The sequence below is a fragment of the Anoplopoma fimbria genome, chromosome 13 (genome assembly GCF_027596085.1).
Source record: "Anoplopoma fimbria isolate UVic2021 breed Golden Eagle Sablefish chromosome 13, Afim_UVic_2022, whole genome shotgun sequence".
NCBI lineage: Eukaryota > Metazoa > Chordata > Actinopteri > Perciformes > Anoplopomatidae > Anoplopoma > Anoplopoma fimbria.
Genome location: NC_072461.1, coordinates 191808 through 206561, shown reverse-complemented (window position 1 = coordinate 206561; position 14754 = coordinate 191808). Strand labels below are relative to the sequence as shown.

At 38.4% G+C, this 14754-nt stretch overlaps 2 protein-coding genes across 2 annotated transcripts in view; both read left to right on the top strand.

Annotated features, from left to right (window-relative positions):
* The first annotated feature begins 566 nt into the window (after window positions 1-566).
* On the top strand, window positions 567-6031 carry egr3 (early growth response 3). The gene is made up of 2 exons (XM_054611312.1): window positions 567-729; window positions 3264-6031. The coding sequence occupies exons 1-2, from the start codon at window positions 576-578 to the stop codon at window positions 4340-4342; spliced, it is 1233 nt and encodes a 410-aa protein (XP_054467287.1). The 5' UTR covers window positions 567-575; the 3' UTR covers window positions 4343-6031.
* Window positions 6032-10551: 4520 nt separating this feature from the next.
* bin3 (bridging integrator 3) overlaps window positions 10552-14754 on the top strand; it is a 28547-nt gene continuing 24344 nt past the window's right edge. Inside the window, exon 1 of the mRNA XM_054611712.1 lies at window positions 10552-10668. Within this exon, the coding sequence (XP_054467687.1) occupies window positions 10592-10668 (77 nt within the window). The 5' untranslated portion in view covers window positions 10552-10591. The remainder of the gene's footprint in view (window positions 10669-14754) is intronic.

Genomic DNA, 14754 nt, shown 5'->3' with positions numbered 1-14754 from the left:
TGGTGACTTTGTGCCGTGTATCTGGTGTAGATCTGGTACTTTGTGCCGTGTATCTGGTGTAGATCTGGTAACTTTGTGCCGTGTATCTGGTGTAGATCTGGTAACTTTGTGTTTCTCCTCCACTGTAGTTTCCACCGACTGACGCGTGGAGAGCCTGTGCTTGGCGCTCTGTCCATATATGGTCATCTACGTCACGCAAACGTTCCATCCCCCTTTTGAATACAAGCAGGCTGGAGTCCCCCATCCAGCTCCACCAGCTCCACAGAGCAATAGAGCTGCTCTGTGCAACCAACACCACCTCCTCCTCCTCCACTGATTCACAGACTTCACATTCCCCCACAGCAGCCCCTCAGCTCCAGAGAGCTCAGATTAATAACACACAGGAGGAGATACCTGTCGGGACACTTGGATATCTACAGCAACAGGATCCATCCTGCTCCTCTCTCCTCTTATTGTTTTTTCTTTGTTTTTCACGCCACACCTGTGTTTTCCCACTTTGAGAGCACGCTGTGTTTGTGTAATCCTTGGATACCTGCGTTGTCCTGTTCCTAAATGTCGGACTGAATATAAGTGCTATGACAGGGAAACTAGCGGAGAAGCTCCCTCTGACGATGAGCAGCTTAATCAACACGATCCCCGACAGTCTCTACCCAGAGGAGGACATCCCGACGTCCATGAACATCTTCACCAGTACGGAATCTATTAACCACTACTCTCAGATGAACACAGGTAAGACTCTCATCTTCTTTGTGTTTGTAGTGTGAGTTCTGTTAAAGTGTTCAGACTGTGAAGCAACAGTTGTGTTGCTCAGCACCTGTTCGCTGCACGCTGTCCACGGAGCTCCTCTTCTTCTTCTTCTTCTTCTTCTTCTCTCAGGTGAAGACAAACACTGTCCTATGAATGAGATCCGTCCTCACAATGAAGACCTTTAGGTCGGCAATGTCATTGTGTTTATCTTTTATTTTATTCCTTGTCCGTTGCCCAAAAGTCAGGATTTTAAACACAACGCGTAAAAGGCGACTGTGCTCTATAAAATAAAACTTTTTTAAGCCATCAGCTAAGATATTATATATATATAATGTGTAGTGGTTTTAATTCACCAGATCTGAGGCGTACTGGAGGAAATGAACGGATGAGGAAAAAAAAATCATTTTTTATGCAAAGTCCACTTAAAACGCAACCGGCTCCGATTGAAACTGAAATCTGGAGGTTGTGAGAAAATCTGTCCATTTAATGTGTTTAACTACAAATGCCAGTGATTTAATGATGTGACAGATATAAGATATAAGGGAAACTTCTTCAGACAATGACTTCCATTCACACTCATCAACATGTCGGATGGTTTAGTCTGTTTAGTCCCCGACGTGATGCTCAGAGGAACCAGTTTCTGCGAGGCCGGAGATATTGATCGATTTGTTTTCCACATTAATGTATATTTCTGATTATTCAGACGCCTTCATACAGATGAGCTGCTGGTTCTGCTCAGTGTTAATAAATCAACCACTAATTGTACAGACTCACCTGCTGAGCTGATGGTCAGTGCTGCACGGACACATAGCCTACTAAATCTAAATCTAAATACCTGCGTGGTGTCCATATGATGGAGTCCATATGATGCTGTCCATATGATGGAGTCCATATGACCGCAATTTAAATTTTGTTCATTAATCAGGTTTTTATGTTCAAGTTTTTTGTTCACAAATTTAAAATATATTTCAGTTTGAATTTTACCCGAAATATGCTCCCCTTCTTTACCCAGGAAGTGTGCGTTTTTTATTATCCCAGGTCTCATAAATAGTATACTTCATTTTGTAAATACGTGAATTAAATATAAGCAAAACATATGTGACAAAAGACATTTCTCTATAATCACGGCCACAAAATGTATTTTATATGATCTCTGAGAGAAAATATTTAAACAAATGAAATGAAGCTGAATAGAAAAAAAAAGGTATTGCACTACAGGTGTGCGTTGCTGTTTTAATTATGTGTGTTTTAATTATATTGCTCATTATGAACTCTAAAATTTGTATATATGTTGTGTTTGCATGTTTGCTATTTTTGGGGCAAATTACAATCGTACATTTTAAAGTACCATGCTGTCATTTTACAGGTGGAGCAGGTGTCTGACCTAAATGAAAAAAGGGATGACTTTATGTGATGCCCCTCATTCAGTTTAATATCCCACAGTTCAATTTACCTCCAGAAAACTATAGATTTAGAGTAAAATGCATTAATATCCACTCAGGCTAGCTTTCTAAATGCCATACCTCTCTCATAAAAAGCGTGCCACAAGTGTCATTGTTCCTATGTACCGTGTGTCACAATGCTTCTCTACGTAATTTAGCTTTTGTTGTTTCATTATGATTTGCCTTTAGCCAAATTCCAGCAGGCTGCAATTTCTGGGAGTGAATATTTATACACCTCGAGTTTGATTTCCTGCAAATGAAGAGAGCGGTCTATTTTAACTTCTCCTTAAGAAAGAATTCTGTTCATATGTCTCACATTAAGCCCTCAGAGCACGATCAGTACATAAACGTATCTCCATTAAGCACATCTGCTTGTGATGTTTTTATGGCATCTTTGGAATAAGTTAAATGTGTGTGTGAGTTTGCGTGTTCAGTGTGAAGTGTACAATTCTGTACAATTAAAATTTTAATCTCACTAACGCTGAGATTGGATTGGAAACACTTAAGATTTTTACCCCCGTTATTTGCAGATGTTCTATGCTGCAAATGTGTTTTGAATCCTTGAGCGTGATAGATGTGGCGTCTGCCTCATAATCCTCCCTGCTGTAAAGAAATCAGATCTTGCCATTCAGTTTGGCTGTCCTCCTGAGGGACACAATGACTGGATCAAAGGGGGTGTTTAGGTCTTGATTTATGAGAGCTTGTGGGATCTGAGAGAGAGAGAGAGAGAGACACCACTGTCTCACATGCAGCAGTCACTCACTTAACTTACAGGTCTGACAGTGCTCACATTTCTTCATGAACTGAAGTGGACTTCTTTTATTTTTGATCACTTTTTGGCAAACTATTACAGAGATATGCAGAAAAGCTGAATTTCGGATCAACCGAGGACTGCCACATCAAAGTTCATATAGCTTGACAGAGTGAATTTTCTAGATTTTTTTCCTCAACTTGTGCCACATAATCAATTTTGCTGGCTTTTTTCCCCCCAACTGATTGCATTTCATATTTGTGTTTGTGCAACCATGTGGATGATTTGTTCATGATATCTGTTTTTTATTTGCGTTCATCCAGATAATATCATGGATCTGGGCATGGGAAGCGAGAAGGCATCCGGAGAGATTCAGTATGGATCCAGCTTCCAGTCCAACCGCAGCGGGCAGACGGTCACTTATCTGGGAAAGTTTGCCTTTGACACTCCTCCGTCAGGTGGCATCGGCGGCTCTGGCTGGTGCTCTGATAACAATATCATCAGTCTTGTCAGTGCGGGGATCCTGGGCGTTTCTCCATCCCCCGGCAATGTAACCACACAGACATCATCCTCTGCAGCCAGCATGGGCGGACAGACGTCAGATATGGAGCAGGTTTACGGTCCCCCACTGCCTGCCTACTCCACCTGCAGTGACCTGTACCAGGACCAGGTCTCCTTCCACCACAGCCCTGCCACCAGCACGGCTCTAGCCTACCCCGGCAATGACTATCACTCCACATCCAAAGCCTCCATGGATGGCAGCCTCTTCTCCATGATCCCTGATTACAACCTTTTCCACCATCAAGGCGAGGTTGGCGTGATGGAGCACAAGCCCTTCCAGACCATGGACCCCATCAGAGTCAACCCTCCACCCATCACACCCCTGGAGACCATCAGGGCATTCAAAGACAAACAGCAGATTCACCCAGGTTTCATCGGCGGGCAGCAGCATCCTCCTCAGCACCACCCGGCACCACAGACTCTCACCCTCAAACCCATCCGACCACGGAAGTACCCCAACCGTCCCAGCAAAACCCCCGTCCACGAAAGGCCGCACGCCTGTCCAGCGGAGAACTGTGACAGACGCTTCTCACGCTCAGACGAGCTCACACGCCACCTTCGCATCCACACAGGTCACAAACCCTTCCAGTGCAGAATATGCATGCGCTCCTTCAGTCGGAGTGACCACCTGACCACACACATCCGCACACACACAGGCGAGAAACCCTTCTCCTGTGAGTTCTGTGGACGCAAGTTTGCCAGAAGTGACGAGCGAAAGAGACACGCAAAGGTTCACCTGAAACAGAAGGACAAGAAGCCAGCTGACAAGAGCAGCGGGGCAGCTGGGAGCCACAGCTCGCCACCCAGCTCCTGTGGGGGGCCAACAGTGGGAACGTCATGACCGTCACTACGTGCACTTGGACTGGACCCTCACCATGCCTCATAAAGAGACTAAGGAAGAAGGGATCACATCCACTATGAGATAAATAGGTGACTCTTTTCTTCTCTTTTACACCCCCTACTCTTTTCAGTTCCTTCTATTTACAGACGGATGCCTTTAGTTTAAGTAAGAGGGGAAAGGCTTCAACGCCTTCTCTTTCAAGTAACTCAGAGCCTCAGCTACTGTAACTCAGTGCCCGCACAAAGAAGGGCACCACGGCATATTTTGTCCACAAGGTCACCCCATAGGTTTTCGGGGTGGATACACTTTTGTAAATTTTACTAAGAATTTTAAATTGGAAGGAAGCCAGAATCCATCATTGGAGTCAAAAACAGACACAATTACGTTATGGAGTTTAGTTAAGGGGCAAGTTGTCTGGGATGTATGCATTAATTTTATTAGGCTATTTAAAAGTGCAATTGGTTATATTTGTGTACTGTCATGGATACCTTATTAGTGGCACTTGGCTGTCTTTTTGTTGTTTTTGTTGAGGTGTCGTGTTTTTTTATTTTCTATTTGAATGTTGTTTTCTCAAAAGAATGTGCCAAATGTATTGTGGTGATACAGCCAACCTTGTTCTTATTATTGTGCCTGACATTTGCCAAACATAGCAGTGGTATCAGCTTAGCACACACGTTGAGTTAAAGGAAAGATCAGATTCAAACAGCGGATTTCAGATTTAGATTGGTTTGGTCTAGATAATGACTGAATGGGTTACACAAAGCAAACCGATGTCTTGTCCTGTTACCTGTACTTATAAAACAAACATGCCTGCAGCAATCAAGGCCTTTGTCAATACTTATTTATTTGCAGTCACTGAGAGACACTGTGTATTTTTTTATTTTGCCTTTTTATATGGTGGCTTTATGTGGTGTTACCAGATATATTTCAGATTTTTTTTTTTTTAAAAGCTCACCAATACTGTTTACTTTTCAGTTTTCTTGATTTCTGCAATTATATGCAATATATTCGGGACATATGCCACCAACCCATAAATAAAATAACTAAGAGCACAGTTGCGCATTCTAAATTACTTACAGTAAATAAATGACACTGGGTTGCAAACCAGCAGTATATGAAAGCAAAGATGAATGAAGGATACACAGTGTAAAAGGTCTAATCTATGTGGTTTAAATTACCAAACGATGAGCAGCATATGGTGGGAGAAAAATTAAAAATGTCCAAATCCATGTTTACATCTTTTCTAATACAGAGGGACTGAGACTGAGTTGTAAACTAAGGACTTGTTGTTTTTGTACAAACATGTATGCAGGTAGCTACAGTAGAAGTTACACTTTTGTACTCAAATGTCAAATGCACCATAATTCAGTATTAAATTGTGCATATATGTGCATGCCTTCATGCACACTATGTAAATACAAAATGTCTGCATAAACAAGAACTTTCAATTGACTGGATGCTTGTGCAGAATGTGTCTTAAAGCTTTTAGTATTGTAGTTATAATACAGAATTTTGTTGTCATAGGTCATTGCAAACATTTTTGCAGCACTGTAATGGTGCCAAATATGGTGTATTATCTTCCATAAAAGAAAATAGAATAATAGCATTTGCACCATTTGTACATTTTTAAAGTGGTAACTGGTTAAAGGAAGCACTAATGTGTTCTCTGAATAAACAGCAAGATTTTTTACATTTTGTTTATCTCCATTATAGTCGCAATCAGTTATTTCAATTAACACATCTTCCCCATTGCAGCGATAACTCTGTTTGTTCTCCGATAGACAGGACACTAAATGATTTGATGCTTTCTTCTACTAAATATATTTCAGACATATGCCCAAATTTTTCACGTTCCCTATTGATCTTTGTCCTGATAGAAAGAAATGGTTCTTATTTCAACGATTAAATATTTTGTGTAGGCTCATATCCCCATTAGCTTCTATGTGATCTTAAATGTGTCACACCAATGACCACATTTGATTTAACTTATATTCCCATTTTTTAAATAAATATATTTGTTTTAACTAATATCAGTAAGGCAGATTCGCTAAGACTGCATAATGGCCCCAAAGAGCGAAATTTGAGGTGTAATTACCATGTCAATGTGCTAAGATAGTTTCTGATTTTATCACTCTAATAGACGATAAACCTCTCCTTCTTCTTTGACTGGCAGTATTCCTGGTAATTGGCTGTGGTCTCTGAATATTAAGGAGTGTATCCTGTATGCGAGGCAGCAAATTTATAAAACAATGTTTTCAGCTGGAAAAAAACATATTGTACATCATATGTCAGAAGACACGGCAATCAGACTTAAAGAGAATATCGACTTACAAATGCAAAGGCCAAAAGAAAGGTTCAGAAAACAATGCCACAGAGAAAACAGAGCATACACAAACAAGCTTCCAAGGCCACGCTTTCCCCTTTCCTGTAACAACCAGTTTTCACTGCTGAGCTTCCTGGCAAGTGTCCACTTATTTTCCAATTAATTTGGCCTCAGAGATTCTTTTCTCAACTCATCCATGTGGTTAAATGAACAGACCTCCTTGCACTTTTTCAGATAGTTTAAAGATCCACACACCCTGTAACTCGATAGTTTTATATCATTAAATACAATATTTTATTGCATGGATGGTCATCAACAAATTAAACTTTTCTGAGCTTATACACTAAAATGCATATGACTACCAAACTGGAAAAACTGAAAATGTAACTTCTTACATATTACATTACAAAGCATTCCTCAAGCTTGATCCCAGATAATTAGCTCGATAATAACCAAGATTCAAACATTATATTTCAGTTTCACAAGTTAAATATTGCTATGAGTAATGGCCTCTAATGTAAAAAATAATGTAGCAGACAGCCTCATTGAGTCAACACAAAACAATATATATAGTATATGACGTGATAGGAAATAACATTTTTTTTATCTAGAATAATTTGATGTTACCCACAGTTCATTATAGACTCTGAATTACTTTTAATTTATTTGACCAAAGTGGTGCTCTGTGTGCTCTTGATTTGACACTTTGTTGGTGAGAAGGGACATATTTAACTATAATATATAGAATGTGGCCTCCTCTGAGAGAAAACTGTGTCTATGTTTGCTTTGTGTTGAGGAATGATGCAGAGTAAGGCGGAGACTACACCAAACTATTTCCATGTCTAAATGAAGCCATGTAATTAGAACTTTGCAAACATATATATTTCATCAGTCATATCCTCTAACTGTGTTTGTCACTTTTGTTCTGTGACACTTTTGTAATGGACAGATACATTTTGTAAAATGTATCTGATCCCCTGCATCTCACTCTGTCAAATAGTTCAGTGGTTTAACAACAATACAGGCTGCACCATGTTCTGCTCAACAATAATCCTTCTGTGTAATGTGTGAATGCTATAGATATTTGTCAGTGACTTGTTATACAAACTCGGAAATAACCCCCTCTTATAAATGCTTCTCCAAGAATAATTTATTTAATGTTTTTTTATGTTTTATTATCGAGGGGGGGGCTGAATGCTCTGAAATTGGAATTTGCCTCATCCTCTCTCTGCTCCACGTTGGATCTGAGCCAACATCAGCAGCCATCTTTGTGCCAAACTGGGTTGCAGGGCTGGCTGATCAAAAACAATATGAGATGAATACTCCACAGGAGTAACAAATCATAAATGTGACCTCAGTCTGCTTGCAGTTGAAGGCAGCCCTGTGCTAATGTTTGTGTTTAACTGTTCAAATTAGTCTCCGTGAAGTTGGCCTTGGGCAGGGCAATAGGCTTGGGCTCTTTTGTGACAATAAATAATTACGAGATTGTTTTTTTAAAACCCTCATGTTTGAAGAGATTTCAATAATGTGTAGATATTATAGGCTACTTGTGTCTTCTTATGGACTACATGGTGGCTTCAGGGATTTTGTGGTCTTCAACGGTGACACTATGGTGTTCAGATGGAGTCGATACACACTGTTTTCTGTTGTGTTGTGTTTTTATTTTCATTACAGTATATCCTCATGTTTGCATGTGCACGGAAATGCTACCCTCAGATGCTGTGGGTGGTGCTCATTTCTTTATTATGCATGAAATAAGTCACATTGGGTGAAATGGGATAAACCCAACAACAATTCAAGATAGATGATTGAAAAACACACACTGGGATAACTGTTCTGTTTTTTCTTTCTTTTCTTTCTTTTTTAAAGAAAACAAGGGGTCTTGTTTAAAATGTTGTGGATGTCTTTAGCCTATTCCATGTTTTATTACCTTATACTAAGGTAACTCTACGATGAGCTGAATATTGAAATGAATTCTACTATATCCTTGTGATGGGGAGATGTGCTCCCGTTTACTTGGCACTTCAGTTTGTTGTAATGCAATTGTTTTGTTATTTCTATGTAAGTACTTGAATAAAGAAAAATATCAATATCAGCCTTCAGTTTCCTTAGATCTCGACGTGCACACACACACACACACACACACACACACACACACACACACACACACACACACACACACACACACACACACACACACACACACACACACACACGCACACACACACACACACACACACACACACACGCACACACACACACACACGAATGTTTCTGCATTTAAAACACACACATTTTACATTAGAATGTTTAGATAATAACATGAACGCTTCATGACGCGTGTTAGTATTTATTACTCTTGTTAGTATTTATTACTCTTGTTAGTATTTATACTCTTGTTAGTATTTATTACTCTTGTTATATTTATACTCTTGTTATATTTATACTCTTGTTATATTTATACTCTTGTTATATTTATACTCTTGTTATATTTATACTCTTGTTATATTTATACTCTTGTTAGTATTTATACTCTTGTTATATTTATACTCTTGTTATATTTATACTCTTGTTAGTATTTATACTCTTGTTAGTATTTATACTCTTGTTAGTATTTATACTCTTGTTAGTATTTATACTCTTGTTATATTTATTACTCTTGTTATATTTATTACTCTTGTTATATTTATACTCTTGTTAGTATTTATACTCTTGTTATATTTATACTCTTGTTATATTTATACTCTTGTTATATTTATACTCTTGTTAGTATTTATACTCTTGTTAGTATTTATACTCTTGTTAGTATTTATACTCTTGTTAGTATTTATACTCTTGTTAGTATTTATACTCTTGTTAGTATTTGTTAGTATTTATACTCTTGTCAGTATTTGTTAGTATTTATACTCTTGTTAGTATTTATACTCTTGTCAGTATTTATTAGTATTTATACTCTTGTTAGTATTTATTAGTATTTATACTCTTGTTAGTATTTATTAGTATTTATACTCTTGTCAGTATTTGTTAGTATTTATTAGTATTTATACTCTTGTCAGTATTTGTTAGTATTTATTAGTATTTATACTCTTGTTATATTTATACTCTTGTTAGTATTTATTAGTATTTATACTCTTGTTATATTTATACTCTTGTTAGTATTTATTAGTATTTATTACTCTTGTTATATTTATACTCTTGTTAGTATTTATACTCTTGTTAGTATTTGTTAGTATTTATTACTCTTGTTATATTTATACTCTTGTTATATTTATTAGTATTTATACTCTTGTTAGTATTTGTTAGTATTTATACTCTTGTTATATTTATACTCTTGTTATATTTATTAGTATTTATACTCTTGTTATATTTATACTCTTGTTATATTTATTAGTATTTATAATCTTGTTAGTATTTATTATTATTATTTTTATTATTTATTTATACTCTTGTTAGTATTTATACTCTTGTTATATTTATTAGTATTTATACTCTTGTTATTTATATTTGTTAGTATTTATTACTATTGTTATATTTATTTATTATTATTATTTATATTATTATTTATTTATACTCTTGTTAGTATTTATACTCTTTTAGTATTTGTTAGTATTTATACTCTTGTTAGTATTTGTTAGTATTTATACTCTTGTTAGTATTTGTTAGTATTTATACTCTTGTTAGTATTTGTTAGTATTTATACTCTTGTTAGTATTTGTTAGTATTTATACTCTTGTTAGTATTTGTTAGTATTTATTACTCTTGTTATATTTATATTTGTTAGTATTTATTAGTATTTATTACTCTTGTTATATTTGTTAGTATTTATTAGTATTTATTAGTATTTATTACTCTTGCTTTAATAACAGTCCTGAGAGGAAGCGGCTAATCCCCGGACTTCCTGTTGAATCCAGTGTCTGCTGGAGGGGATGAAGATCACAACACGACCAGAGACCAGGAACACAGGAACACAGGAGCTCAGGAGCACAGTCCTCAACATGAGCTGGTACGTACCTGCACACGACTCACCTGGTGTGTCTGATGGAAGCTCAACGTGAGAGGATCTAGTCTGAGGACACTGAACGAGGAAACAAAACACGGGCTCCGGCTACTTCCTGGTAGCGCTAACACAGCAGCAGCTTGTTATTATATATATTAGTATATATATAATAATATATAATAGTAATATAACCTCGACACGGGTCACAGCTGGACAACGTGTCTGTGGAGTAAACAGTAAGTTGTTGCTACAGAGAGTCACTGGATGAACTCCAGGTTAACTTGTACAGTAAGTCAGGGCCCGTCTGGTTGCTGGAACAGTAAGTACACAGAGGCTGTGGCTATAGCCTGGAGAGTGTAAGTAGTGAGGTTACTGGTCAGGTACACTGAGGCTGTGGCTATAGACTGGAGAGTGTAAGTAGTGAGGTTACCGGTCAGGTACACTGAGGCTGTGGCTATAGCCTGGAGACTGTAAGTAGTGAGGTTACCAGTCAGGTACACTGAGGCTGTGGCTATAGCCTGGAGAGTGTAAGTAGTGAGGTTACCACTGAGGCTGTGGCTATAGACTGGAGACTGGAGACTGTAAGTAGTGAGGTTACCAGTCATACACAGAGGCTGTGGCTATAGACTGGTGACTGGAGACTGTAAGTAGTGAGGTTACCAGTCAGGTTACTGGTCAGGTACACTGAGGCTGTAAGCTACTGGAGTGAGGTTACCAGTGGTCACACTGACTGGATAGCCTGGTGACTGGTGACTGGAGAGTGTAAGTAGTGAGGTTACCAGGGGTCAACACTGAAGCCATTTAATTTAATTAATTAAGCCTTTATTAGTCCCACAATGGGGAAATTATTATTTCTCTGCATTTAACCATCCGGACACAGTGGGCTGTGGCTAGCGCCCGGGGAGACTGGGGTTAGGTGTCTTGCTCAAGGACACCTCGGCATACCAGTCAGGAGAGGCTTTGAACCACCAACCTTGTGGTTACGGGACAAGGTTACCAGGGGTCAACACTGAAGCCATTTAAAGGGATTTGTAGTCCTCTGCTACAAGCTAACATTAGCATTTGTACATGCAACAATAACAAACACAACCACTGTTAGTTGTTGCACTGCTGTGTAGACAGACTGTTGGATACTAATCTACAGGGTTGAAGGTCTCTACTGGAAGCCGGTCCTTGTTTATGTTGGTGATTGTGAGGTTTGGGTTAGTTTGGTACTGTGTGTGCAAAAATATTCAATTTTTGAGATGAAAAAATGACAATAATGGAATCAACCCTTATCAGCAAGGAGTATGAAAGTGATGACAGTTTCATATATATAGTATTATATAAACAGATGTACACCTTGAGACCAAATTGCGTCCCTTTTGAACATTTGGAAGTTTTAGTCCTTTCTAGTGCTTTGTCATTTTCTGTGGAGCCACCGATGATTGATTGTTGGAAGTACAATAAATGAAGAGCGCTGGTGTGAACAGTTGGTTTTATGACATAGTCTGCAAGTCTTGTCACCAGAGCTCTTCCATCCAGCTGGTGACGTCCCTGAGAAAGTAAACAACAGCAAACAAGGCTGTGCTATCATTTTCAGCCAAATGGCGATAAGAAAAAGCATTCTTCTACAACAGAATATGTTTTGTGCATTTCTGATTCTTGACTTTTCTCTCAGATTTTTTCCAATAATATCTCTATATGATACACAATGTATCAACGGGCCTTTCAGGCCCTCATCCTAGTTCCTGACCCGACCCAAGTTCTCTCAGAAGAAGAGGAAAACAACTCCCCAACACCTTTGCTTGTGATAAAAAAAGTTCACTCAAGGGTGTCTTAGAGTTTATTTATAATTTTCTCTATGCTTTTTGTGGAAGTAGCTATAGTTTGAATCTGTAGGATTATATACTGTGTTTACGTTTTGTTCACGGGAAAATATAGAGGGTTCAACCATATACAGTATATGTGTGTGTATATATACAGTATATATTGTATAACAGTATGTATTTATTTTCTTTTGTAAGCCTTTGTTTTGTGGCTGTAAATTTAAATTGATATGTTTCTCAACATTGTCAAACTTTTTGTTCATTTTTGTTAGTCATAACTTTTCAGTTGTTTGACAAAAACTCGAGACTAAAACTGTTACTACAGTAATAACACATTCGACCCATCGTCCTTACATTTTAGGCCTTTAGACTATGAAATAAATAAAGCTGGACTGTTTCTCTTGTACAGATTCTAAGAAGTTTGCAACCCAATAACATCCATAATGATTGAATTCTGTCCCGTTCTTTTAAAAAATGTTTTGAATTTCATTGCATCGTTCAGGATTCAGTTCTATCTATCATTGATTTTTATGGGAATATAAGTCTGGGAAGGTTTGTCATACAAGTCCTCGGTCGTGTGTTGCTGTTCATGAGCTTAAAAGAGGCCTGAATAGATACAGAGCTTGTTTCTCACAATTCTTGACTGCAGTTCAAGATGAAATGCGGAGAACCAAACTCACATTAGGTCTACAACAAACTCTTTCAGTACGTCTGTGATGTGTATGTACATTAACTGCCTTTTGTGATATGTTACATATCCTCAGCGTCATTTTCAGGGAAGACAGTAATCTAGGAAGCAAAATGCCGTCACACATTTCAGTCAGACAGTTAATAGCTGGCAAGCGACGCTTCTACCAGCACGCACCGCCAAACACAAGGTCAAGAGTGGGGGGCTCGACCAGTGAAAAGAGTCCTTTATGGGCCCTGCTGACTGATGCATTCCAGTAGGGCCTGCACACTTGCCTCTATGACGTGAGAGGTTTGACTTTGGGGTCACCATCAGAACAATTCCACTTCCCAACATCTTCAACTAGCCCTCTGTGCTCCATGGAATATCCAAGGTTGAATGATGCACTATCCCTCTAATGGCGTACACATTTGCAGTTTTACTGAAAAGCCATTGGTTCTTCCAGTCGATGCATAATGTGTCCCGGATAGAGAAGACTGTTGTGTCTTTGTTCTTGCCTACGTGCATGCTCGATGGCAGTGATGTGTAACCTATTACAGCAAAGATCAGATAGCCCTGTAAATGCAAGCTGACCGTCTTGCTGATGATGACAGCAAGTGTGTAACTTTTTCTACTGCATCTTGGCCTCAAACTGGAAAATGACCAAATTTGACCATTAACCTCTCTTGTCACTGAGATGCTCCAAAATCATAGTTCTTGAAACTATCCCATTAATGTATCACTTGAGTTATTGGTTCCTATGTACTTGTGTGAGTAAACGTTTATAGTTTATGTGAATCTTTGGATTTAAGTACTGTATATGTACAAATACAAATTATTACTTTAAATAACTATTCATCAAATTGTAAGTATTTTGCATTAGATATCAAAGCAATATTCACTCAGTTCAACTGCCCACTCCTGCCATCACTAGGCTTAGATTTCTTTCAGAAAAATTTGGACCAAAGCTGGTGTAACACATACGCTTTCTGTCTTCAGCTGTCTTCGGTCAGGCCTCTGCCATGTCAGACGCTAGTTCTGGGTTCACAGGACCCAACTTACCAGTGTTTATAAATGTGACAGCCCCTACAGAAAGATGGCTGTGAGAAGAAACATTAGAAATTATTCTCACAGTGACTAACATCCTTCCTCATTTTCTGTCTCTGGTTGCCTGCTACATTTTCCCTCTCCCTTCCCGAAGCACACTTCACTCTGTGCTTGCCAGTTCCCATGAGCAGTTGAAGAGAGTGACCACTTTCCTTTGGCTCTTTGTAGAAGTGGATACTCTCTGAATCTGTAACATTAAGGACTCGCTTCAGTTCCCCCCCCAAATATAGCGAACATATCCTTTGGTGCATTCAAGGGAAAATCCATCCTAAACCAGTTACACTTGGACGGGCTCTCTTGATGTCATCGAGAAATTAATTCTGTCATGGTCAGCTCTGACAAAACATGATAACAGTGAACATTGAAAGTTAACATTTAAATATATGTTGCATGGCACATTGATGGCTGTTTGGAACACTGTAATGTTTTAACTTAACTCTTTCATTGTTTGTTTTTGCTTTGGATGTCATGATTTTCTCACCGACACACCCAGCAAATGCAAGAAAACAT

Excerpts from the sequence above, each read along its gene's own strand:
- egr3 (XM_054611312.1), top strand. The coding sequence starts at position 576 with ATGACAGGGAAACTAGCGGAGAAGCTCCCTCTGACGATGAGCAGCTTA. Across the intron at positions 730-3,263 it reads CTACTCTCAGATGAACACAG|ATAATATCATGGATCTGGGC; the intron begins GTAAGACTCTCA and ends GCGTTCATCCAG.